We start from the raw sequence: 24,100 nt of genomic DNA, 5'->3' as shown, positions 1-24,100 counted from the left end.
GACCGGCTGTCACCTGCCAGGCACAGCCCCCCGCACCCCACTCGCACCCTCCACGTCCTCGTGCCCCCACGTTTGAGACCTACACCCTAGGAGCTACAGGCTGCACCCCCGCTTCCTAGTTTCAGTTCTTTTAGTGGTACAAATTAGTTCCTCAAAAGCCCTCATTTAAAGGAATCGGAAAGATAAGCCCCAGCAGAGACGTTTATAAATGTCAAGGTTCCAGTTAGGGAAAAAAACCCGGCAGGCGGAAAGCATCAGGGAGCTGTGCAAGCATTTCTCACAATTCATGCTAAGCCATGGCAACAATTCAGACACAGGCACGCTCCCAAAGCTCCAGCTTCTGTTGTACCTGCCTGAGCTGCCAAGTGTTTGACAAACTGCAAATTATTTGTATTGTCATCATAAACAGGTTGCTTTAATTTTTAAATTAGTTGCTAGCAGCAAACACTACAGTTTAAGAATAAAGTTGTTAGAAATAACAAAAAAAAAAATCTAACTGCATGTTACATTTTCACAATAGTCCTTATAGAAGAGATACTTCAGTCCTTAAAAACAAACAACCAAATTAAACATCTATTTAAATGTTTTCTCATTCAAAATAAGAACGAGTTACAGAATTTGTGTAAGAGTACCATATTCATTCTGCACCATTAGCTAATTAAAAGTTCCACTGCAGGTGTGAAACAAAGCAGAGGCTGCATGATCCTCCTCTAGTGACCGTTTCACACAGGACTGACATCCAGTTTCATCCTCATAAGCCTGCAGATGAAACTTGCTTTGGCAACTGTTTTTGAAAAAAAGCAGCTAATCCTTTCTTATATTGTCTGAATAATTCGGCAGCTCTCAAACTATTGATCAGCTCCCTTTCCCCTCCCTGCCCTTCTTTCAGAAATAGCTTGCGGCCTCACATGAATATTTTATATAAATCTACAAGTCTATCCCTAACCTCAGCCTCAATTTAATGCTCACTTTTTATTTTGTATCCAGACACACCTCACAGGTTTTTGTTCATTCCCACTTTTCCATTTCTCACTGCCTAGCCCCCACTGCTTTAGCCAATTAGTTTCATTTGGCATAAATTAAAGCATTCACCACCACCCCCACCGTGACATGGCCCATGGCAGGCCCCAGGCAACAAGTGCAGCTATCTGCCACCCCATTGCAAGCTACAGACCAGTACCTGCATAACACAGGGTGCTCTGGGGACCAGCAGTATATACTTATTTAGAGGGAAGAACTCCTCCAATGGTGCATACGTAATATAAAGTTTGGAGAGGTCTATGTGTCTATAACAGACATTTGGGGCAGAAAGAGGATGGCAAGGTGGCTGTTACAGAGAGCAACCAGAACTTCTTACTCTCCAAGTCAATTGTCCCTCCCTCAGTATCAGCTGTTGCAGTAAGGAGGCATAGGGAACTGTACCGGTGGAAGCAATTTGAGCTTTAGACATTTGGGAAGGAAATTCTAGGGAAGAGGGGGTTGCAAAGGGAAGCGCTTTCCAGTAGAGTTATTACTTGAGGAGAGCCTTTTACCCTGTCCCTCAGGGTGAGAAGGGGATTGCTCATGCCCCCACTGCACTCCCACCTAGGCTTAGCAGGAGTCTGGATGGAGGCAGCACTGGGCACAACAACAGAGCATCATTTCTCTCCTACCAAATTCGCAAGCTGTTGTTGAAAAGGGGAGATCAAACAGAACAAAAAAAAAAAAAAATAGCCCAACTGTGCTTACCAAACCATGGCCCTGTTACCAATACCATGTACCTTCTCAATTTACATTGGACCTTAAATTACCTAAAAGTTAGTTTCAGTGGTTAGACACACAGCCAGATTGTTCCTTTAATTCTACAGATACAGATCTTGTGTCTATATGCACAAATACCTAAAAAATTAGTTATGCAGCTAAGCAAGCAGGCCTGTCCCCTGCGTGTTATCAAAAGACAGGCTTCTTATCAGAAGCCAGGTATAAATACAATAGCCAACTTTCATGATTAACATTGGGCCACATTCTTCCCTCTGCACAGAATCTCATGACATATTACTTGCATCTCAGAAAACACAAAACATCATAAAAAAAGAGTGCAAGTTATGCAAGTTACATTAATCAAATAGTTTGAAGTTTTAATTGAGATCCATGTTTGTTTTGCAACAGTTTCTCAAAGGCTATGCTATGATGAAACACAAGAATAATTTTGAATGAGACTAAAAGCAAACACAAATCTTGGAAAATAATTCTGCATTTGGAGAAGACTGAACAGAAAAGCCTGATTTTAACTAAGATCTACAGGATTACCAAGAGCATTAGGGAACGTCCTTGCAAAAATTCCTCCCTTTAGTTAAGGCTTTGAAAAGAAAGTTTTTCAGAAGTATGGAGGCACCTCTAATCTAAAGGCAATAACTGAGAATTAGAAGTCCTTAGCATCCTTAAAGATAGAGCTAAACAAGTATTTTCTAAACAAACTTAACTTTACAGTAATGAGCTATTAATCTTATTAAAATGAGACTGATACTTGCCACTGGGATCTGGCACTGTAATTGCCAGTCACTCAGTTGTTCCTAATTTATTGGATGAAGCAAATAATGCAACATTTCATGGCTGATATTGTTTTATTGTTTAATATTGATTAAAATATTTACACTCCTACTTTTCAATCCACATTTTAGCACTCATACCTATGGCTTTTACTTTTAGTACAACATCTTTGTGTCGTGTCAAAATTTCATTTAAAAAAACCCCAGGAACCTGATACGATATAGAAAAGCCTTCTCTATATTTATGTTTAAAAATATTCATTTTCAAAAATGATGATTTATAAAAGAAGACTCTGCTGGTAGATTTCTTCCAGCTCATGTTTACCACAGATTCTACTGAGCTTCTCCTAATTTAAAGCATCCCTTTTAGTGTCCTGCTGCCTCCATGTGGAATCTGTTTCCTCCCTCACAACCCCTCTAAATTTAATGGAAAAAAAAAAAATCAGTAGCTGGCAGAAAAGGACCTGGGGGTGTTGGTTGACAGCCAGCTGACTATGAGCCAGCAGTGTGCCCAGGCGGCCAAGAAGGCCAATAGCATCCTGGCTTGTATCAGGAATAGTGTGGCCAGCAGGACCAGGGAGGTGACAGTGCCCCTGTACTCGGCATTGGTGAGGCCACACCTCGAGTACTGTGTTCAGTTTTGGGCCCCTCACTACAAGAAGGACATTGAGGTGCTAAAGCGTGTCCAGAGAAGGGCAACGAAGCTGGTGAAGGGTCTAGAGCACAAGTCTTATGAGGAGTGGCTGAGGGAGCTGGGGTTGTTTAGTCTGGAGGAGGCTGAGGGGAGACCTTATTGCTCTCTACAACTCCCTGAAAGGAGGTTGTAGCGAGGTGGGGGTTGGTCTCTTCTCCCTAGTAACAAGGGATAGGACTAGAGGAAACGGCCTCAAGCTGCGCCAGGGGAGGTTTAGGTTGGATACTAGGAAAAACTTCTTCACCGAAAGGGTAGTCAGGCACTGGAACAGGCTGCCCAGGGAAGTAGTTGAGTCCCCATCCCTGGAGGTATTTAAAAGAAGGGTAGACGTGGCACTTAGGGACATGGTTTAGTGGTGGACTTGGCAGTGTTAGGTTAACGATTGGACTCGATGGTCTTAAAGGTCTTTTCCAACCTAAATGATTCTATGATTCTATGGTATTGCACAGATGGATGGAAGGCTGCGCTAGAAAGAAAAAAGTTCTTGAAGGAAAAAAATCTTCCCCTAGATATTGAAAAGAATTATTTCCAGGTTGCCCACTTTACCACTTAATTGCTCTTAATATTATCTTAATTGCATGTGGAACATTTCCCTGATTGTCTCTAGGTTCTGATGCTATTGGCCTTCTTGGCCACCTGGGCACACTGCCAGCTTCACTAGTCAGCTGATTTTCGTGGGGTTACAAAAATATGAAACTTGCACACAGTAGATCAGATCTGGCATGGAGCTTGTAGGGCAGCAGACAATATTGAGTAGATATAAATGCACATCCTGTACTAGCTGTGCATTTCCTCTGAAAATATAAAGATAACAAAGGAACAAGCTGACATCTTTGTGTCACAGATGTAAGGTTTAAGAATTTTTAACATCAGTTCACAATTCAGCATGTTACAGTTTTGGTTGAGTCTCCATCCCTGGAGGTATTTAAAAGAAGGGTAGACGTGGTGCTCGAGGACATGGTTTAGTGGTGGACTTGGCAGCGATAGGTTAACGGTTGGATTCAATGATCTTAAGGGTCTTTTCCAACCTTAACGATTCTATGATTTTAAGCAAAAATATAAAGCGCTATAACATTACCTACATTGCCTTTTACTGAACTAGGTTCTTGAACACTCTAGGAGCTTTGTGGAAATTTAACCAGTCAGTGTTGAAAAGGCACAGGATTTATGTGCTCCGAGACCTCCAGCAACAATGTTTTTTCCCCAGCCTGAAAGTTAGGACCACTGTTAGGAAACAGCAAACAGCCTGCCCAGAAAATTCACAGGTACCCGATTGGCCACTTACATTAGAACCCACCAGATTTTACTGATTCTTCTGCCACAGACACCCTGCAAATCTATAACAAGAGTTTGCTTCTATGGAAAGAGGAAAAGAGGTAATGTTACTCTTACATATACCCAGGGATGGTGCAACAGTGATACAAGCTATTCATTATTAAAATCCTCACAAAGCTGTCCATCTCTGTGGTAGTTTCTATTCCATAGTATTACATGAATGGGAAAGTTATTTTTCACATATGAGGGAAGTTTAGTTGTACATGAAGAAAGCTAACTTTGGTCCACTTGTCCAGCTTCCTAATGACAGCATATTGGAAAGATGACCACTGACAGTTCAAAAACCAATGTAAAAGCTAACAAAAATAATTGGGTATTTCATTCCTAAACCTGCACAGTGTGGTTATTTGTCCTAGTCATCCACCTTTTCATTCTGTGTGTCCACTAATTGTTGAGTTTTTAAGTCTTCAGCTTGTTCATGATCTTCCTTATCTACACCATCTATTTGACTAGTTTCCTTTTCTTCTGCTTCTCCTTGATCAATAATTTCATATTCTACTTGTTCCAGGTCTGTTCCATCTATAAGTTCTGCCTGTATTTCTTCCATCTGTATTTGATTTACATGCTCAACATGTAACTGCTCCACATGAACTTCAGCACCTTGTTCAGTCTGAATGTGTTCAACTTCCAAGTAACTAATTTGCACCTGTTCTTGCAGTTCCTCCATCTGTGTGCTTTTCATTTGACTGTCCTGTATGAGATCCTGGTGCATCTGTTCCACAGTTACCTGTGCAGGATCCACTTGTACCTGAATTACTGGTAGGACATGGACTTGCTCCACTTGTTCTATTATAGTCATTGATGTTACTGGTTCAGCTTCCACAGCTTCTGCTGGAAGAACCTCTTCTGTCACTATTCGTTCTGAAATATTGTGCATGTCTTTGAGATGCCTTCTCAGCTCACTGCCTTGCATAAACCACAAATCGCATAAGGTACAGTGGTTGGGTTTGTCACCGGTGTGTATTACCAAGTGGTCTTTAAATTGATCCCAGCTGTTAAACACACTGTTACAAACCTGAAACAAAAGATACAGTATGTTAAATTGTGCCAACAGAAATACGACAAAGTATAGTGCCTATTTCAGATCATAGCTTCACATAGCGTAGCTTCCTGCTATTTGGATTAAAAAAAACACGTACGTTAGAGGTGAAAGCTGAGAAGTCAGCTTCAGATGAACAGAAGACATGATATTTATTTATTTTTAAGAAACAGTGTGCCATTTTGAGTTGTGCATACACAGGATACCTATAAAATTTATGAGTCAGTACAGCATTTTAAAGTTTTCTTATTTTAACCTTATTTGAAATTCACACACATATTCATGCCCCAATAAATGTCTGGTGCTAGAATTTTGGGTGGAAAGCTATTTATGTAATAATATTATATGATGAAAGCGTAATACAAACTGTCCTTTTACTGAAGTTCTAGATGCAGTACTACTAGCCAACTTTTCCTTATCAGCTTTCATTTGTTCATGGCATTGTAAGATTTACCTGGCTAGACTAAACTCTCCCATTTTGCCATTTCAAAAAAATACTTGAGTGATTTCAGCAGATAAAACCTTTAAGTCTCTTCCAGCTAAAAGTACTGCTTTGACTGCAGACATACTATTTTCACAAAGCACTTGAGCACACTTCCTTCCCTTCAGCTGGCACTGAGGTAAGTAGCCTGAAAACAACACACAAAGACACTGCAGAAATGAATGAGGTACCAGGATAGAAGAGAGAGAAGAGTGGGGTAGAATCAGGCTCGGAATAAAGAAACAGGTTCAGGGGTCTTTGTCCATGCAAGTGTTCTTAGCTGCAGAAAGAAGCAAAGAACATGCATTTCACTGTTGGCAAACATTTTTGAAACAGAATGTTCCATCTCCTCAATTTTCAGCAACAGCACAGAAGGATGATGGAGTATCTGACAGGGATTAACTCAAGGAACAGGTCTGTGTAATGGAGCTGAATATCCCCATTTTGCTGTTGAAGTCTTAAAACCATGTTTGTGATGCTAGTGACATGCTTTTTGTCCCCCCCCCCCCGACTCACGCTTTAGAAAGTTGCACACACACTTCTTAAAATATTAACCTTATAGATAAGCACTCAAAATTACTTAGCTGTACATAAAGGTAATGACTATCAGCAATGCTCAAGCACATAATTACTGTTCTTGCCATGTAGAGCCCAATTCAGTACTCAAGGCATACAATAAAGAGCAACAAAAGCACTCATCAAGCAAGCGCAATTTTGTTTTCTCCTCTTTGTTCAGTGAGCCAAGGTTTTATTTATTGAACACTATTCAAATTTAGTTCTAAAGAGAAAAAAAAAAAAAAAATCAAGAAAAATTTATTCATTCAATAATTGCTGTAGTTGCTGCAGGCTGAAATAACACTAACCCACATTCACAATATCTGTAACAGAGAAAGCTATGAGGTGAAGCAATTAAACCAAAGGGTCACAAAGACAAAACAGTATCTTCAATGAAGCTACTAGGTACAACTTTGTGTTACACAGTAGTTCTCATGTTCAAAAGAAACTTATCTTTAAGACAAAGGTATGCTCCCAAGAATTAACTTCAGACTAGCATAACAACTAAATGATGCAATAGCATCAGTGAAACTTCTGATTAAATAATTTGATTAGCAACACACAGAATTAATTCATCTCCTGCAGTATTCACTGCTTTCTGTGAATAAGATCACTCTCTTTTTTTGGAACAAATAAAGCCCATATCCAGCAGTTTTCTTTACTACACAACCCAATTTAACCTCAAACCACAGCCATTCTGTGAACTGAATAAGGTGAGAGCCTTAAGGGGGAGGGGGGGAAGCATGTTCTTATTTGAGACTGTCACAGCAGTGGAGCAGCAAAACGGCAAATAAAAATGCTACAATCAACCTCAGCTCTCATATTTTCTAGCTTTTCAGAATCAACTTTTAAAAGCTAAGTAACATTCTTCTGAACAGCTTTTCAAATGTCAGCTACGTATAGTGACCAAGTACCCTAGCTATCCATTTACAGCATTTATATTTGCTTAAAAGACATTACAGATTGTCATCATAAGTTGGAAAGACTTTCCAGGCAAAGTCAATATATTGGTATCAAACAGAAGAATAATAAAATAGGAAATAAAATAGTTTGCATTTTGGACTTTAGTGAAGCATGCTCACAAGCAGGAAAGGCCTAGGTCAGTGCATCAAGAACCTTGAAAAGGAAGCAGAAAGATCAGTAAGATGCAGATGAACACTTACCTACCCACAAGAATCTCTTTGATTAACAAAGTATTATGAAGCTCCATATCAGTAATTCCATATTTTAAATGGAACTACTTAGATATAAGAATTTACCCTCATGTTGTGGTTGAATGCAATCTTTATGATTTATTTTACTAAAAGAAGTTCTTGGAGACAGAAGCCCAGTCGTTGCCTTTCCTGCTCAGTACTCCCACACTCCCTCAGCACAGGAAGGAAGTATCTAGCCTCAGACTCTACTACTTCCATTACCCACCTGGCATTCATACAGTTTCTTTCTTCCCTTTTTAGCTCCAGCTCCAGACTGACAGGCTGTCAGGTGACATTTGAGTGTGCTATTCCTAGCAAAACGTTCATGGCAGTTTGGACATTCAAATGGTTTTTCACCTGTTAAGACAGACATAGGGATTTGTAAGCATATAAAACCAGCCAGTTTTCGGTCAGCTCTCCCTTCTTCCCCTCTCCCTTTTGTGTAGGTTGATAAATACACTGTAAAGACATGGCCAACTGGATTATTCTACAGAAGAGAAAGACATTCTATGTAAACTTTGTTTATTTACATAAAAGGGCAAAAACCTAACCTGGAGTCATAACTTTCATTTATAAAAACAAACAAACAACAATGTAACATAATTACCAGTGCCATTTAAGGTATATTTAGGTTTTTATGGAAGTTAGATTACTATTCTGACAAAATATCTTAAAGAAATAGCAGCTATTTCTCTCTTTTCACTTGATAATATTAACAGTTAAAGACTCAACATTAATATATACAACGTGACACATTAAAGAAGGAAGTATTTAAATAATACAAAGTTTTATTTTCAAGAACAATAACAGCTTATGCTTGAGAGCTGAAACTGAGCTCCAGAAAAAGAAGTTAGCACAGAATGACCATGAAGTAACAACGCATCAGTATTAAAACAAACAAAACAAAACCCAAAACTTTCATCCATAGTAGTATATTGTTATTACCATCATCAAGTAGTAACAGAGAACAACTGGTGTCTCTGTTTACTAATTTCATCATGCACAAAAATGCAATGAAATTCAAGGAAATTAAAGTACAAAAAATTAGGAACAGTGTGTTTCTTCTGAAAGTCTGATAATTAATCTGTGGAGGTAATGATACCAACATAACTACTGAAACAAACTACTTAATGAACTCCAAAAGAGGCTGAGACATTTCAGTGAGTAACACAAGAATCTATTCTATCTAGATTAAGTTTAAAAGCCTACATTTTCAGGAATGCGGTAGTTATTGACCACTGAGATGGAAAGCCAATAAACCTGTATTTTCAGAAATAAAGATATTCAGAAGTGCAAGCTGGGGGATAAACTCCTCTGCTAAAGGTGAAAACTTGCTTCTCTTCCCCTGGGTGTCATCCAACTATGAGTTTAGTCTCATCTAAGTGAGATTTTATAAAGAAGGAGGGTTCTGGCCTGATCTAACAATATCTTTTTTTTTTCCATTTATGAGAATGGGTGAGATTTCACTTGCCAATTGTAAGTAACTCACAGGACAGAAATTCTGACCTAAAATAGTCCAATATTGTGCTGGTCCTTTATAATCCTACAGCCACAGGAAGGAGATTGCCCAAAATAAATATTTTTTTTAACCCAAAGATATTCATAACAACACAGTGACTTTTATTTGCCTAATACGTAAGAAATACCAGGGAATTCAACCATAACCATAAAACTGCCATATCATTATTTAGATTGGGTTTAGAGAGAAATAGTAAGCCTAGTTGGGTTTTTTTGTTTGTTTTTTTTTCTTTTTTTCTTTTTTTCTTCTCCCCTCCCCCCCCCCAGGCAGATGTTTATCAAATGAACTTCTTGGGATCATTTATTTAAGGTATGTAAACAGAGTCCATTTATTCACTTCTATGGAGGATGTTATTTGCAGTTCAAAGTACACTTCCTGTAAAACATGTTTTAGATTTATGAAGAATGTCAAAGACCTTGATTAATTTTTCCTAAGAAGTTTGTATAATCTGCATACAAATTACTTCAGTTACAGGGTTTTCAGACAAGGACTGATTAATTTGGCTGCTTGGAGCCCATCACAACTCCTTCACTTCCACCTTCGCTCACGTGAGCACACACACACACTCCATAAAAGGAAAAAAAAGGAAAAAAAAAAATCAAGAAGGCCTAACTTTGAGAAATATTCAGCAGTCAAAATTCCTAGTAAAGTCAGAGGGAATCAAAGCTGTTCAGTGTCTCTTCCTGCCAGGGGATATAAGCTTTGCAAAATACCAGGATTAGACAAGCATATTGAGAACAGTAGCTTCATTCTAAGATTGATTTCTGTATGAGGAAATCGCTCTTCTTGTGTAAGACAAATTAGAGCTATTGAACTCAACAGATATACATTATTTAAGTGCAGCCTTGCAGAATTTCTGTCCTATGAGTTACTTATGACTGGCAAGTAAAATCTCATTCATTCTCATAAAGGGGAAAAAAAAAGAATAGTTAGATCAGGCCAAAAAACTCCCTCTTTATAAGTTCTGGAGATGACTTTGTCAGTATGTTCAGTTACACGACATACAAGACAATTTTGAGGTTTTTTTTTTCCCAGAGACTCAGAAGCTGCTTAAGGCACTGTACACACGTGCGAGAAAGAAACTCCATAGTTCTCCTTCCTTTTATTGAGACAAAGATAATAGCCATTAGTAATGTCAAATTCCTACATCAAAAAGAATTACCAACCCTGATAAGGTGTCTATTTCTGCTCCAATTGCTACTTTCATGTTATTGCTGGTGTTGTGATTAAGCAGCAACAGGATTAAATACTTTGTAGGACATTTTTCTCCCTGGCCTTTTAATTTCCTTTTCATATTCAACTAGTGCTATACAGAATTAAGAACTTAGCCTTTGGCTCAATGGGAGTTTTTCCACTGACCTTAGGAGACCACAGTTAAATGGTAATATCTGGTTTAATTTTAAGCTTAAGGCTTTCAAAATGCTGAACTGGAAGTAATTAGATTCCATGTGTTATACTTGTATCAATAAATATTTAGAAAGTACTCTGCATCTCCTGTGATATTTTAAGTTGCTTCACCCCCAAAATCCTTTGTCACAACAGCAACCAACATACTGTGATATTTGGGTTACTCTGTTAATCCACCACAAACTTTTCTCTGAAAAGACTTTTGTTAAGTAGCTTGTATTTGGCTTGGTCATAACGGAGAAACACTCCCTACTTCATAGGGGATAAGGATTTGCCAAAGACTTTTTATAAATGCAACTTTTAAGGGGCTATTGGGAGTAGACTGGATACAGTGTCATATATCAATACTCAGCAGTCCCATACACAAATGTAAAAAAGTTCCAATTAAAAGGCTTTAGCAACAACAACAAGCCACGAAAGAAACAGGACTGCTACCCTCCATTAAATTCTTACTGATGACTCATAACTGACATATTAAACAAAAACATCTGAAAGATCAGGACAACATATATTTTACATTCAGAGCGCTATCTATATAATGCTCAGTACTTATTCAGATAGCACAGATTTTTTAGTGAGATAAAGAAATAGCATCTTAACCTCCCATATTATACAGAAGAAGGAGCACAAGTCATTTTGTACTCAAAAGATGCTATCCAGATTTCAAAGAGGCAGATTTTACAGTAACAAGTCTACTATAGTCACTAGAAATGTTTTGCTGTGATAATTAACAAAGAAAATGAAATCATAGATGAGCTGCCAAGAGCAAGGATGAAACTTTCAAACAAGATAGTAAAAGAGAGAGTTGTTAGGGGGGTATTTTATGCCTAATGCATTAATAGGCATTTGCTCACAAGTTCTGTTAGTTAAAGAAACCCTTTAAACTGTGTATTCCACTGAGAAGCTCACAGTTCAGATCATATTTCAACAGAAACATTTACTAGTAGAATTGTGAAAATAAGAGTAGCTCCTCAGCTTGGTACTTTTGAAGAAAACACACGTTAAGAAATGATTTTGAAAAAAATCTTTAAGATTTAATAGACTTGAGAGAGAAGCTTCATTAGCATTTTCTGTTTTCAGGTGCCTATTTTTAACCACCTCAATCCCTCAAAGTTTATATCAATGGAAAACAAAAAAATAAAATAAAAAAACAAAATAGCATTTTAGCTGTAACTAGAAGCCAAGTATTTCTAGCGCTCAGGACTCACATGTTCTCTTCAGCATATTCTCTATTTCCCCAAAACGCTAGAGCCAAAGCCACAAGTACAGGACCTTAGCAGTGCTCTTACCTGTGTGCTTCCGGAGGTGCTCTTTAAAATGTCCAAAGTGGTCAAACTGCTTATCACAGTACTGGCATATATGTATTTTTTTGCCAGGTCTTTGCTTCTTGCTGGCACCACTTTCATCGAGGTGGTAACAGGTGAGGTGCTGTTTCAAAGCACTCTCTCGTAGGTACCTTTTATTGCATATGTCACACTTGTAACTCTCAGTAGAGTGTGTTTTCATGTGTTCCTTAAAATGGTAAAACAATTTAAATGAACGGTTACATTTCTCACAGTGGAATAAATTCTTCACATGTGATAGCTGAAGTTCCACAATTTCAATACCTTCTACCTGTTTGCACAAGGGATCAGTTGCACTATCACCTTCTTCTTGGATCTGGCATTTTGTTTCTCCCTGACGATACTTACTGGTGATATCTGCCAAAAGAGCCAAAGCAGATTCATCTGATGTACCCGTTGTCTGTATGTACTTTATAGATTGCTCTGCAGAAGCTACTTCAAGTGTTTCGATGCTGTCATCTTCCACTTCAATTGTCCCCTCAGCAATCTCAACCTCAATTTCAACAGGCTCCGATTCTGCAAATGGCAGTGTTTCTGTGATAACATTAGAGGTTTCAGCTATCTTCCTCTTTTTTGGTTTATTTTTACTTTGTGTTTGATTTGATTCTAAGGGTGATGAATTTTCTTTGTTCCTGCAAAGCATTTGCATAAACATAGTTAAGATCCATAAGCACTTACATAACAATTCCTGCCTGATACTGAGCTTCTGCATTAAACACTTGCTAGCTGTTTCTCAAAGAAGCTGAATGATGAATGACCACATAACCTGCATGCATTTCAGAAGCTAATTTGTCTTTAATCTATACTCCTTAGAGCTGTAGAATAGCATGGTTAAAGCTGTGGAGACTTTGACATAAAGTTACTAAAGCGTTTTAAATAGCTCTGCTTGAATGATACACACCACCTATCAAGAAGAAAGGCCAGTTAGTCTAATGACATAGGTTTATCTAAGAAACTTGTGAAATTATGTACTTGGAAAGAAGACTTCCCCAAAGGAAGTTCTTTCGCCTGCCTACTCAGAAATAAGATTCAAGTCCTTCCTACGCTATTCACCTCTTAAGCTCTGGAGTGCATGCAATTGCCTGCAGTGCTTACAGCTTGTTAGAAAACACTACAGCTGTGACTTCAAAAAATGATTATTATAACATCTTATACTTCAGGAAAGCACACAGCTAACAGCTGAGGTAAAAAAAAATGCCACTGGGATGTGGAAAGAGTATTCTAGTTTAATTTTCTGGGCTTAAACACAACCCCCAGCTCTTCCTCTTCTCCTTGCACCATAAACACACAACCCCCTTCCTCCAAGATGTCAGGGATAGCATCCCATCTCAAACACAGACAGAACTGAGCGGGACAATGCTTTCAAGTCACACCCTCATGATTATCCACAGCACTTACATGCTGGAGGTTTTACTACTGATTATCAGTTTCGAAAATGAGTGGCTATCTTCCCCTCAAATGAGACTGACGAGTAATTTGTGCTTTTATCTTCCTTTGCAGCCTGAAGAATCCTTTTGTGTAACCTACTCCCTATCACTTTCAGGTTTTCTAGTAATAGAAGAGAGAAGGTTTTTCTCCGGTATCTGTACATTATATGGCAGAGATGTGTGGCTAATGACCTAATGCAGGATACAGCTTATTAAATTGCACCTTACTATATTCAGATACAGGAAGACAGAGCAGTTAAACTTATAGTTTCATCTAGCCTGGATTTCCAATGTCTAGAAGGTGACAGTTACTTTGCACATTACTGCAAGGAGCTCCAGGATCACGTACCAAAATAATAATCTGCTCAGCAAAGAGGAGACTACTGTCCTTGAGCACATTGTGTGGCTCAGGTGTGAAACTTTGAATGGGGATACACACATACAACATAACTGTACTTCAAGGAATAACAGCTGGTTGTTTTCTTTCTAGTCTAGATTGTGTGATGTGCAACTCTGATGCATTATAGAAATAGTTAGTTCTATAATAATCTCTACTTTAGCTGAACTTTCTGAAGCTTACCCCTTTCAGTCAAAGCTCAAACAGAGGCACTGTATTGCAATTCTTTCCCCTCCTACTGTGGAGGAGAAAACAGAAACTGACAGTGGTACTCAAGTTTGTTTTTCTAACCAAAAAAACCCACCAAAAAAACTTTTCAAAACCTATGAACAATGGAAATAACTCTAAGAATAGACTGGCTTGCACATGTATTTGTTAAGCAAAACATTTGTTTCCTTGTAACATAAGAGCTACAACATTTACTAGTGATGCATAACCAACAAACTGCATAACATTATACAATAGTGGGAAATAATTGCAGGCTGGACAGTTTAGCTTGACGGACTGATCTGAATCCTGGTTCAACAGCTCTACCGGTGTACATAGACTCAGTGATACCAATTAGAACATACTTTTTCAGTTTCAAGTTTCTTAAATTTCTCAAGCAGACAGCAAAGGTCTGCTTTTTTCCTGAATGAAAAAAAAAAAAAAAAAGTTCTTTTGGTGATACCATGCTTAATCTTAATAATGTCAAAAAAAGGGTGTTGGTGGGGTTGGAGGGTGGGACTAGAAATGCACAATCACATCTTTCCTATTAAAAAAAAATTACATAATTATTCAGCTCTGCTACCAATCCACAGAATAAGCACAGAATAAGTTGATTAAAAAAAAAAAATCAACACTGATGTTGAAAACCAAGTTTCCAGTGTACCATGTCATGGAGGTTTTGTTTGTTTGTTTGTTTGTTAAAAAGTTAGCTAGCTAATAGAGGAACTCGGGGTCAATGCCACTCTCCTTAACTAGTGGGTCTATGGAGAGATAAAGAAAAAGCAACAGTCTGTCCTTATGCCTGAACACAAAGACCTTTCAGCAGGTCTAGAAGAGAAAGCAAGGATAACCATAATGCTGGGAGGCATTTATTGCCCCTCCCTCTACTTCATGACAGAAGAACAGTGTAGCATACAGAAGGAATGAGAACATGACAGCACTTTGTGAAAGGGAAGGAAGGGGAAGAAAACCAGCATAATGGGAATGGCACCTGCTTTTCTCAGGTTGGAGTTTGGTAATGGAGTACAGTTCCTGGTACTAGATAAAAGGTGCCACAGCAACATTTGATTAAGTACTGATTCCATATAAAACTGATTATAACAATTACATTCATTCAAGAGGTTTGAGAGATTAATTTTGCACCAAGAAGTTTTAAAATCACTACCTATTCTCTTGAAAGCAGAAAGCTGCATGAAATCAAAACACCAGCACAAACTTGTTAATGCAGTCTAATTACCTGAGACACATCGTCACTGTACACCCAGCTCTCAAATCAGGTGTGGGCAGTCAGATAGCACAGAGACCTGGTATTAGTTACCACAAAGTCACAGCCCTACGTCTGCAACATTTACCAGCCACGTCACTTGTCATCGAGTTCCAGCCCAAAGAATGTGATGTTCATTTTTTAGCCAAACAACACTGCAAAATACTGGCAACCAGCTCTCATAAAAGGATTCTTAAGACTCTACATTTCAGTGTTGGGAAGAAAAAGAGGCTTATGTGTTTACCTGATTTCAAGTGCTTTGATAGCTTCTAACATCTGTAGATACTCAGCTGCTTTCCAAACATCATTTGCTTCTTCCTCACCTTGGACCATTAGTTTTGCTGTATAGGTGAACTCAATTAGGTGACGAAATGCCATGTTACTTACACCTGTTTACAAGCAAGAAAACCAGCCTCTTTTAGCAATTCCTCAGTCTCATCTATCTGCCAAATCTTGCATGCTTGCCTGCTCACAGTATTTTGACAGCCAGTTTCATGAAGATACCACCCTTGAAAGGCTCACATTGGAATAAAAAGTCTACTATAGAAACATGCGAATCTGGAACAACTACAGAGTCATGCCACAACAAAGATAAAAGATAAAAGGAAGGATAAGATGGACAAAAAGCTGTTTGTATAGAATAATAAAAAGTATAAATTTAAACATAAAAATATGATCTCTCTCTCAAGAGACCTCTGAGTATCAAGTTACCGGAAGCTAAGTATTGCTCCAGGAAATTGCTCCTTGCCTAGCAGGCAAGTATTGCTCCACATCTATCCTGTTCTTACACCCCAGCCAAGGCATCTTTTTCTTTTTAGTTTTTCTTCAGGGGAAGTTTTTTTCCCATGGTGATAGCTACCTATACTGGTTTTGGCTGGGATAGAGTTAAATTTCTTCATAGTAGCTAGTATGGGGCTATGTTTTGGATTTGTGCTGAAAACAGTGTTGATAATACAGAGATGTTTTAGTTACTGCTGAGCAGTGCTTACAGTGTCAAGGCCTTTTCTACTCCTCGCACTGCCCTGCCAGTGAGTAGGTCGGATGTGCACAAAAAGTTGGGAGGGGACACAGTTGGTACAGTTGACCCCAACTGACCAAAGGGATATTCCATACCATATGATGTCATGCTCAGCAATAAAACTGGGGGGGAGGTGGGCGGAGAGGACACTGCTCGGGGACTGGCTGGGCATTGGTCAGTTGGTGGAAAGCAATTGTTTTCATTTGCATCGCTTGTCTTTCTTGGGTTTTATTTTCCTCTCTCTTTGTTATTTTTTTCTCTTTTCCTTACCATTAAAAAAAAATTATTTCTTTTTAATTATTAAACTGTTTTTATCTCAACCCACGAGTTTCTTTCTCACTTTTACCCTTCCGATTCTTCCCCCCATCTCACTGGGGGGGAATGAACAAGCCTGGCTGTGTGGTGCTTAGTTGCTGGCCAGGGTTAAACCATGACACTACCTCAGAACAACTCAAGAGCCGAGATCTAGAAAGCTAATTGATATGACCAAGCATGCATTTAAGCTCATACCAAGGATACCACATTCATTTTGAGCTTGGGCACATAACTCTGAAGGTTTTTATTTGCATGAATAGTACTACCTTCAATCTCCACCAAGGGCTCCTGAGTGAAATCTTGGAAGAATTTGTAGAAGAACTGGCTACAGGCAGCAAGAACAGCCTTATGAGCTTTGAAATGGTGACCTACAAAGAGAGACAAAAATTTTGGTTTAGTATAACACCTTCCTTACTCATAGTGCAGAATAAGTGCAGATGCAGAGAAGAGAACGGCTGCAGAACCACCCAGTCTACAAATCCATTCCAGCAGCATATAGTCACTTAGTATGTCTCCTTGTAACATGGGATACCACTGCAGCTAGCCTGTCCCATCTCATGCAGTCCCTTGCTGACATCACTGACCTTGCTGAAGCTCTGCAACTCAATCAGCTGGAGGACTCAATCACTCCAGAGTGTTTCCCTTTTCAGATATTTAAGTTATGGGAAATTCCTGTGGAAACTTTTTCCTGTATGTCTTAGGCTCAGCTCTCAGGTTTTATCCAGGCTCTCCTTGGTTTTTGCTGCTTTTACATACGGATGTATTTTATCATCACTTCTGCCAGCATAAAGACCCCTGCAGAACAGAAGTAGTTCTGCTCTGTTCTTCCTGTTTTCCAGACTGTGTATTCCCCATCACTGTGTTGCCTTCTCCCTGGTGCAGGCATGAACATTCATAAGGCTCCGTGGGACAGAGGTAAGAGAAGCAACATGGATTAGAACTACATGGCTGCACAAGAAAACAGTTTTGAGCTCAACACATGGATTTGGTAACACTAGAGCAGGAACAAACATTCAGGATAAGTTTTGCACAAGTGCTGTCAGTGAAACTATGGTGATTCCAGAAGAGTAATTTTTTCTTCATTTGCTTACTTTTTTCTAATCCAGGCTCTGTAGGACCCTTTTCCTTCAAGTGAGTTCTTGCTATCCTTTTAAGGACCAAGTGGTACTCCTTTAGCTAGGTCTGTCCTAGTGGACACTGCCTATCTTCCTTGACGTGCTCATCTATTCTAAGACATGTTTGGGATAAGAAGCAATCTTAGGTGATATATCAGACGCCACCTTTTCTAATGAGATAATAAGCACTTATATCTCAGTCTTCCTTTTAAACCAATACTTATGTCTTTAGAAAAAGAAATGTGAGTTGTTCTACCCTATTTTAACTATATATTAAAATAGTAGACAGATACCAGAGAAGCAAGAAGGCAATCTTAAAAGAAAAAACCCAGCTTGAAATAAAACAATCAACCAATATTTGTATAAGTTCTCTGCATGCAAACAGTCAGCTCAAGTTAGGGAAAGATATTTTTACAATGTTTTGGAAATCCTTAGACAGTATGTTAAATGTAGTACAGCAGTTTCAAAGCGGGCTTCTATCTGAAGATATTTAGCCCTTTATTTGGAAAAGCAGAAGCAAAATTATTAATCCCTGCTGGAGACACTGGTCACACCAATATTTTAAATGAATCTCTGCAAGCAACTCGAACACCAATACAGAACCAAGAATTTGTTAGCAACCCAGTTTGACAGCTGACCTGTGACAAACTCAACAGCTTCCCAGCACAGCTTTCAGAATTCTCTGTATACCAACTGGTTCTCAGGCCTGTACATACCATCGACAATCAGAGTGATATCCGTAAACTGGTCCTGCTCACGTTGTTCATTCAGTCTATCCAAAATAACTTTATAGTGTTCAGGGAATTCCTGGATACATTCCATCATTTCTTCAGCTTCCATGGCAAAAGGACTAGTCTGCAAAAGATGTGGTAGGACAGTAAGAATACTGCACCACTCAGTAAATACTATGCACAGTTAGGTTAGTATACAAACATGAATTAACTAGCACTTTTCAGGGACTACAAAACCAATAGAAACATCAAACTGTCTTGGTAACAGGTTTACCTGATTTTAGCTGACAGGTAGGAAATGTTAGGGTTAATGAAGTAGAATATGACTTTATTTATACACATGAAAAAACCGTCAAAGTGGGTAAATGCATTTCTTTATTCTACAGATTCAGCAGGGACCCACCTCCCTCAAAGCAAATACTGCAGGGATGTAACATCTCCACAGCTAATTATTCTACAACATCTCAGCAGCATAATGTCAGAATCTATATAAAGTTACTTCTTGCAATTCTACCAATCCACTTGGTGGAAGAACAGTTCTGAGAATTTTCATACTTAAGTCACATTTTGTATCTAGCGAACACAAGATGTTTACTTCCTTTAAATAAGGATGTAATAAAGCAACACTTTTCAGCTTCTGATTACATAGGAATTGCCAAGGATTTAATGTGTTGTCACACATTAGAGCAAAGAGCTGCTTATTCACCCAGCCTTCTTACACTTCTCCCCCTGCCAGGTGAAATATTATTTGCCAACCTTTTGAAAGAGACATATAGGCTTGTAATCTGATGGCTCTTCCTCCCTTACTTATACAACAAACATAGCTGGGGGTGGGAGTTGCAGAGGTTCTCAAACCTGAAGAGGTTTAGCAGAAGTCTGTGCCTGTGAATGAGACACAGATGTTAGTGCGCTGCTTATGCAAAAGAATCTCTGGAGAGAGTCCAAGTGCTTCAACGAAAGCATTTTGCAAATTAACTCCAGGCAAAATGACTTCAGATCTGTGCAGCAGCACTCATCTTCAGCTCCCACATTCACGTGGCTCTCACACTGAGAATGCCACAGAAAAAGCAAAGACATTTCAAAGTCACATTTACGCAGAAACTTCGTTTCTTTTCACAGTCTAACTTGCTTTGAAGAACATATGGTTTCTGAGAGAAGACAGTGATTAGGCTTGAATGAGTCTTAAAGGAATTTGAGACATACCCTTCACCATATTGTTATACTTAGTTTGGACAAAAGGAAGAAAGTCAGGAGAGCAGCTAGTATCAAACCAAACACTGAACACAGAGATGGAAAATTCCGGCGTGGCAAAGAAGCAGTTATCTTCAGAGTGCTAGAAGAAACTAGATAGCAGGTGCTCCCTAACTTCTGGTGCAGATTTTTTGTATGCGATTGGAATTGGAAAGTCCTGAGCATGAACCTGTTCCTTACGTGTACTAACCAAATCTGAGCTGATGCCACCATGCTTGCTAAATCCCCTGTGCAGCTGTGTAAATTCTACCTCACTTCCAACACACACACATACTGGTATATGGGATTCAATAGAAGTAGAGAGGAGAAGAATTACCTGGTCATGATAAAAGCAGTTATTTTCTTATGACTAACAGATATCAAGTAAAGGAAATTGTGGAATTCCTATTTTTCATAGAATCATTTAGGTTGGAAAAGACCTTTAAGACCATCGAGTCCAACCGTTAACCTAACACTGCCAAGTCCACCACTAAACCATGTCCCTAAGTGCCACGTCTACCCTTCTTTTAAATACCTCCAGGGATGGAGACTCAACTACTTCCCTGGGCAGCCTGTTCCAGTGCCTGACTACCCTTTCGGTGAAGAAGTTTTTCCTAATATCCAACCTAAACTTCCCCTGGCGCAGCTTGAGGCCGTTTCCTCTTCTCCTATCCTTACTTGGCAGAAGAGACTGACCCCCACCTCACAACAACCTCCTTTCAGGGAGTTGTAGAGAGCAATAAGGTCTCCCCTCAGCCTCCTCTTCTCCAGACTAAACAACCCCAGCTCCCTCAGCCACTCCTCAGAAGACTTGGTCTCTAGACCCTTCACCAGCTTCGTTGCCCTTCTTTGGACATGCTCCAGCACCTCAATGTCCTTCTTGTAGTGAGGGGCCCGAAACTGAACACAGTACTTGAGGTGCGGCCTCACCAGTGCCAAGTACAGGGGCACTATCACCTCCCTGGTCCTGCTGACCACACTATTCCTGATACAAGCCAGGATGCTATTGGCCTTCTTGGCCACCTGAGCACACTGCTGGCTCATGTTCAGCTGGCTGTCAACCAACACCCCCAGGTGCTTTTCCACCAGGCATCTCTCCAGCCACTCCTCCCCAAGCCTGTAGCATTGCATGGGGTTGTTGTGACCCAAGTGCAGTACCCGGCACTTAGCCTTGTTGAACCTCATACAGTTGGCCTCAGCCCATCGATCCAGCCTGTCCAGGTCCCTCTGTAGGGCCTTCCTACCCTCCAGCAGATCAACACTCCCGCGCAGCTTGGTGTCATCTGCAAACTTACTGAGGGTGCACTCAATCCCCTCATCCAGATCATTGATAAAGATATTAAACAAAACCATCCCCAATACTGAGCCTTGGGGAACACCATTTGTGACCAGCAACCAACTGGATTTAACTCCATTCACCACAACTCTTTGGGCTTTTGTGGGTTTTACCACAAAACACACTCTTTCTTGCATCTCAGAAAAACTGTCCCATGGAGAAGTCTTTTCATACTCTTGGCAAAATAAGAAGAGCAGAAGCAACTGCTTATGGAAGTCTAGTTCTATCTGCTATCACTGCTTTGCCAAGTAGATGCCGAAATACATATCAGGATCTTGTGAGGGCAAGGGGGAAGGTGAGGTTGAAGGGAGAGAATGCTGCTGCTGCCTTCACTTCACCTCATCTGTAATGATGGGTCTAAGACAGATGACCAGCAGCTCCTGCCTTTCTTCTGTCATCTGGTATTCCACATAAAGTCTCATGTGGGAAGTTGTCAGCCATTTACTTCACTGTTTAATTCTTCTTGCCCACTTTTGACACATCATACAAGGATAGATGACTTGCAGTAAAAAGCATAATTCCCTAAAAGATAAACCAAACAAAAATTCAACCTCCAAATCTCATGATTTCCACCTATCCAAAATTTACTTCCAAATTGCACGTTTGTAGGAAGATCTTACAAAAAAACCCCCTCAAAATAACAGAGCAAGCCCCCCCCCAAATCCAAGAAATTTAAAAAAGTTTCCGTCTTTCTCAGAACACTGAAAATCATGAATAAGAAAACAATAACTTATGATAGGTAATTTATTGTCCTGAATTAACACAAAACTAGTAAAAATATGTGAATTTATCACATATCCAAATACAGTTGCAGCATTCATTGAGTATTCTCATTTTAAACTCAGTGATATTGCAGAAGAAAGCCCAACAGAACAGTATATGTTCAATGAGAACATGACTACTTTGGAGCAAGAAGTGAAAGGCACAGTCCTCAGAGAAAGACCAAGAAGCCAAGGAAGGCAGACAGAAGTGATCCAAGTTGACGCTTACATGCAGGCTCATAGATGAGTGATGGAAACTGGACTAATTCAGTTAGTTACCTGGATTTTCTTGGAAGATTCAGTTGACTACTGACTTAACCTTATCAACTTCTGACACTAGATACATCTCGCATGATATGCATACAATTTGCAGATCTGTTCTTATAAATCTACCTCAATGAAGCCATCTTATTATTTCCATACTCCTGGACTTCAACAGGAACTCCTCTTATTTTAGGCACTAGACATTTGTTTTCTTTGCCTATATAGATCATACACAAATGCAGGCAAGCAGAGCAGAGTTATGGCAATTCAGACAACACAGATCTGCAGGCTGAGCACTGGCCAAACCACTGCCATCTCAGGAAAGGAGAATGAGGGGTGTTTGGTGGGTAACAGCAGTGGTTGCTTCAAGATAACACAGACATGAGAACTTCTTATGCACTTTGCTATATATTTTTCTTCAAAAATAACAACCGCAGAGCAAGGATGCAAGCCAGCCCCTCGGTCCCCTCTCAGCCACAAACAAGGCCTCGCTCCCACTGAGGCAGAGGCGACCCAGGCACCCACACCCTACCGAGCCGAGCAAGGCACACACCAGGTGCCGCACTGCCAAGGGACGGGAGAGGCCTCTCGCTGCCCATAGCGGCTGCGAGGCGGCACCACGACCTGCCGTCGGCGCCCCTTGCAGTCCCTGCCGGTCCGAGGCTCCGCGAAGCTCTCGGAGGCGAAGCTCTCAGAGACGAGGCTAGGCTAGGCTCGGCTCGGCTCGGCGCCGCCAGAGCCCCTCGCGGCCGCGCGCACCGCCTCCGAGTTTCAGCCCACGCACCCCGTGGTCAGCCGCAGCCCCCCAGCGCGACCCACGCCAATCGTAAGGCGGCAGCAGAGCCCCCCCCAGGCGGAGGAGCCAATGAGCGCCCGCCGAGTCTCAGGAGCGAGAGAAGGCGGAAGGCCTAGCCAGCGCCGAGTGCTCGCCGGGCATAGGCGCTCTGAGAGCGACGCGGGCGGCCGCCGGCAGGCGCGAGTATCCCACGGGGGCGCCCCCGAGGAGGGGACCCGACCGGTGTCGGCCTGAGCCATGCGTTTAGTAGCACTGCCGCTTCGTTAGTCATTATTACGTCATCAAAGCGCGCATTGAATCGATCCCTGTTCAATTCCCGGCCGGGTCACGGCACGGCGCTCCGCGGGGTGAGGAGGCGGTTCTGCTAGGTACTCACCGCGAGGAGCCCCTCGTCCTGCTGCGCTCACTCCGCCGTTACCGCTTCCTGCTCCCCAGCACGTTGAAAAGCGGGGCAGGCGCCGGCCAATCGCGACTCGCATTCCCGGCCTGCACCACGCGGCGGAAGTGACGTCAGTCACCTTTCACATGACAGGGTGCGCAAGCAGCGGGGGCGCGGTTGGACTGCTCGGTGCATTCTGGGAGTTGTAGTGAGTGAGAGAGAGAGAGAGAGTGTGTGTGCGAGAGAGAGAGAACCGCATGGCTGCGGGCAGGCGAGCGGCCGTCGGGGGTGAGCGTCACCGCCGTGAGGAGCCGCAGCCTGGATAGGCCTGGGAGCGGGGCGGGCGGGCTGCCTCCCCCAGGGCTGGCACACCCCCGTGCCGCTGGCGCTCCCCGCAGAGGAGCAGGCAGTGCCCGCGCGAGGCGGGGCAGCTGCGGGAACCGACGGCTCTGGCGGTCACTTCGTGCGGTCCCGGCCCGGAGCTGCGCCGGGAGCCCCAGTGGCGGCGGGCAGCCACTCCGCCCGGCAGGACGGTTGGCTGGGGGAGCGGCCGGCGACGGCCGCCTGGCGCCCTGCTGGAGGGCGGTGTGGCGGCGGGGAGGTGGCCTCGGCTGTTCCGCCCCTGGGAGGGGCACGGCTGCTTTTTGAACACGAAAGAAAAATGCAATTAAATTCACCATTAAGATAAGATTAAACGCCGTCGGTTTTCCCAGACCTCAAGTCTGTGCGTTCTTCAGTTTCATAAATGAACCAACAAGTCCGTGCC

General features: G+C 41.2%; 1 protein-coding gene across 5 annotated transcripts; it reads right to left on the bottom strand.

Annotated features, from left to right (window-relative positions):
• Window positions 1–226: 226 nt before the first annotated feature.
• LOC104011951 (zinc finger protein 131) lies at window positions 227–23,893 on the bottom strand. Of its 5 annotated transcripts, XM_087760460.1 has the most exons (9): window positions 23,332–23,893; window positions 21,473–21,656; window positions 19,325–19,450; window positions 18,554–18,692; window positions 16,989–17,090; window positions 15,634–15,778; window positions 12,041–12,726; window positions 8,052–8,182; window positions 227–5,572 (listed from the first exon to the last, which is right to left on the bottom strand). In XM_087760460.1, the coding sequence occupies exons 4-9, from the start codon at window positions 18,675–18,677 to the stop codon at window positions 4,910–4,912; spliced, it is 1,851 nt and encodes a 616-aa protein (XP_087616586.1). In that variant the 5' UTR covers window positions 18,678–18,692; window positions 19,325–19,450; window positions 21,473–21,656; window positions 23,332–23,893; the 3' UTR covers window positions 227–4,909. The 5 variants fall into 5 exon arrangements, with proteins under 5 accessions (XP_087616586.1, XP_087616587.1, XP_087616588.1 ...); XM_087760461.1 differs by lacking the exon at window positions 21,473–21,656; XM_087760462.1 differs by lacking the exons at window positions 21,473–21,656; window positions 23,332–23,893 and adding an exon at window positions 22,944–23,178.
• Window positions 23,894–24,100: the final 207 nt, after the last annotated feature.

This window comes from Nipponia nippon, unplaced genomic scaffold, assembly GCF_047370975.1.
Source record: "Nipponia nippon isolate SJK-2023a ecotype South Korea unplaced genomic scaffold, ASM4737097v1 scaffold_22, whole genome shotgun sequence".
Taxonomy (NCBI): domain Eukaryota; kingdom Metazoa; phylum Chordata; class Aves; order Pelecaniformes; family Threskiornithidae; genus Nipponia; species Nipponia nippon.
The sequence above is the reverse complement of the archived record's forward strand: the minus strand, read 5'-3'. Positions and strand labels throughout refer to the sequence as shown.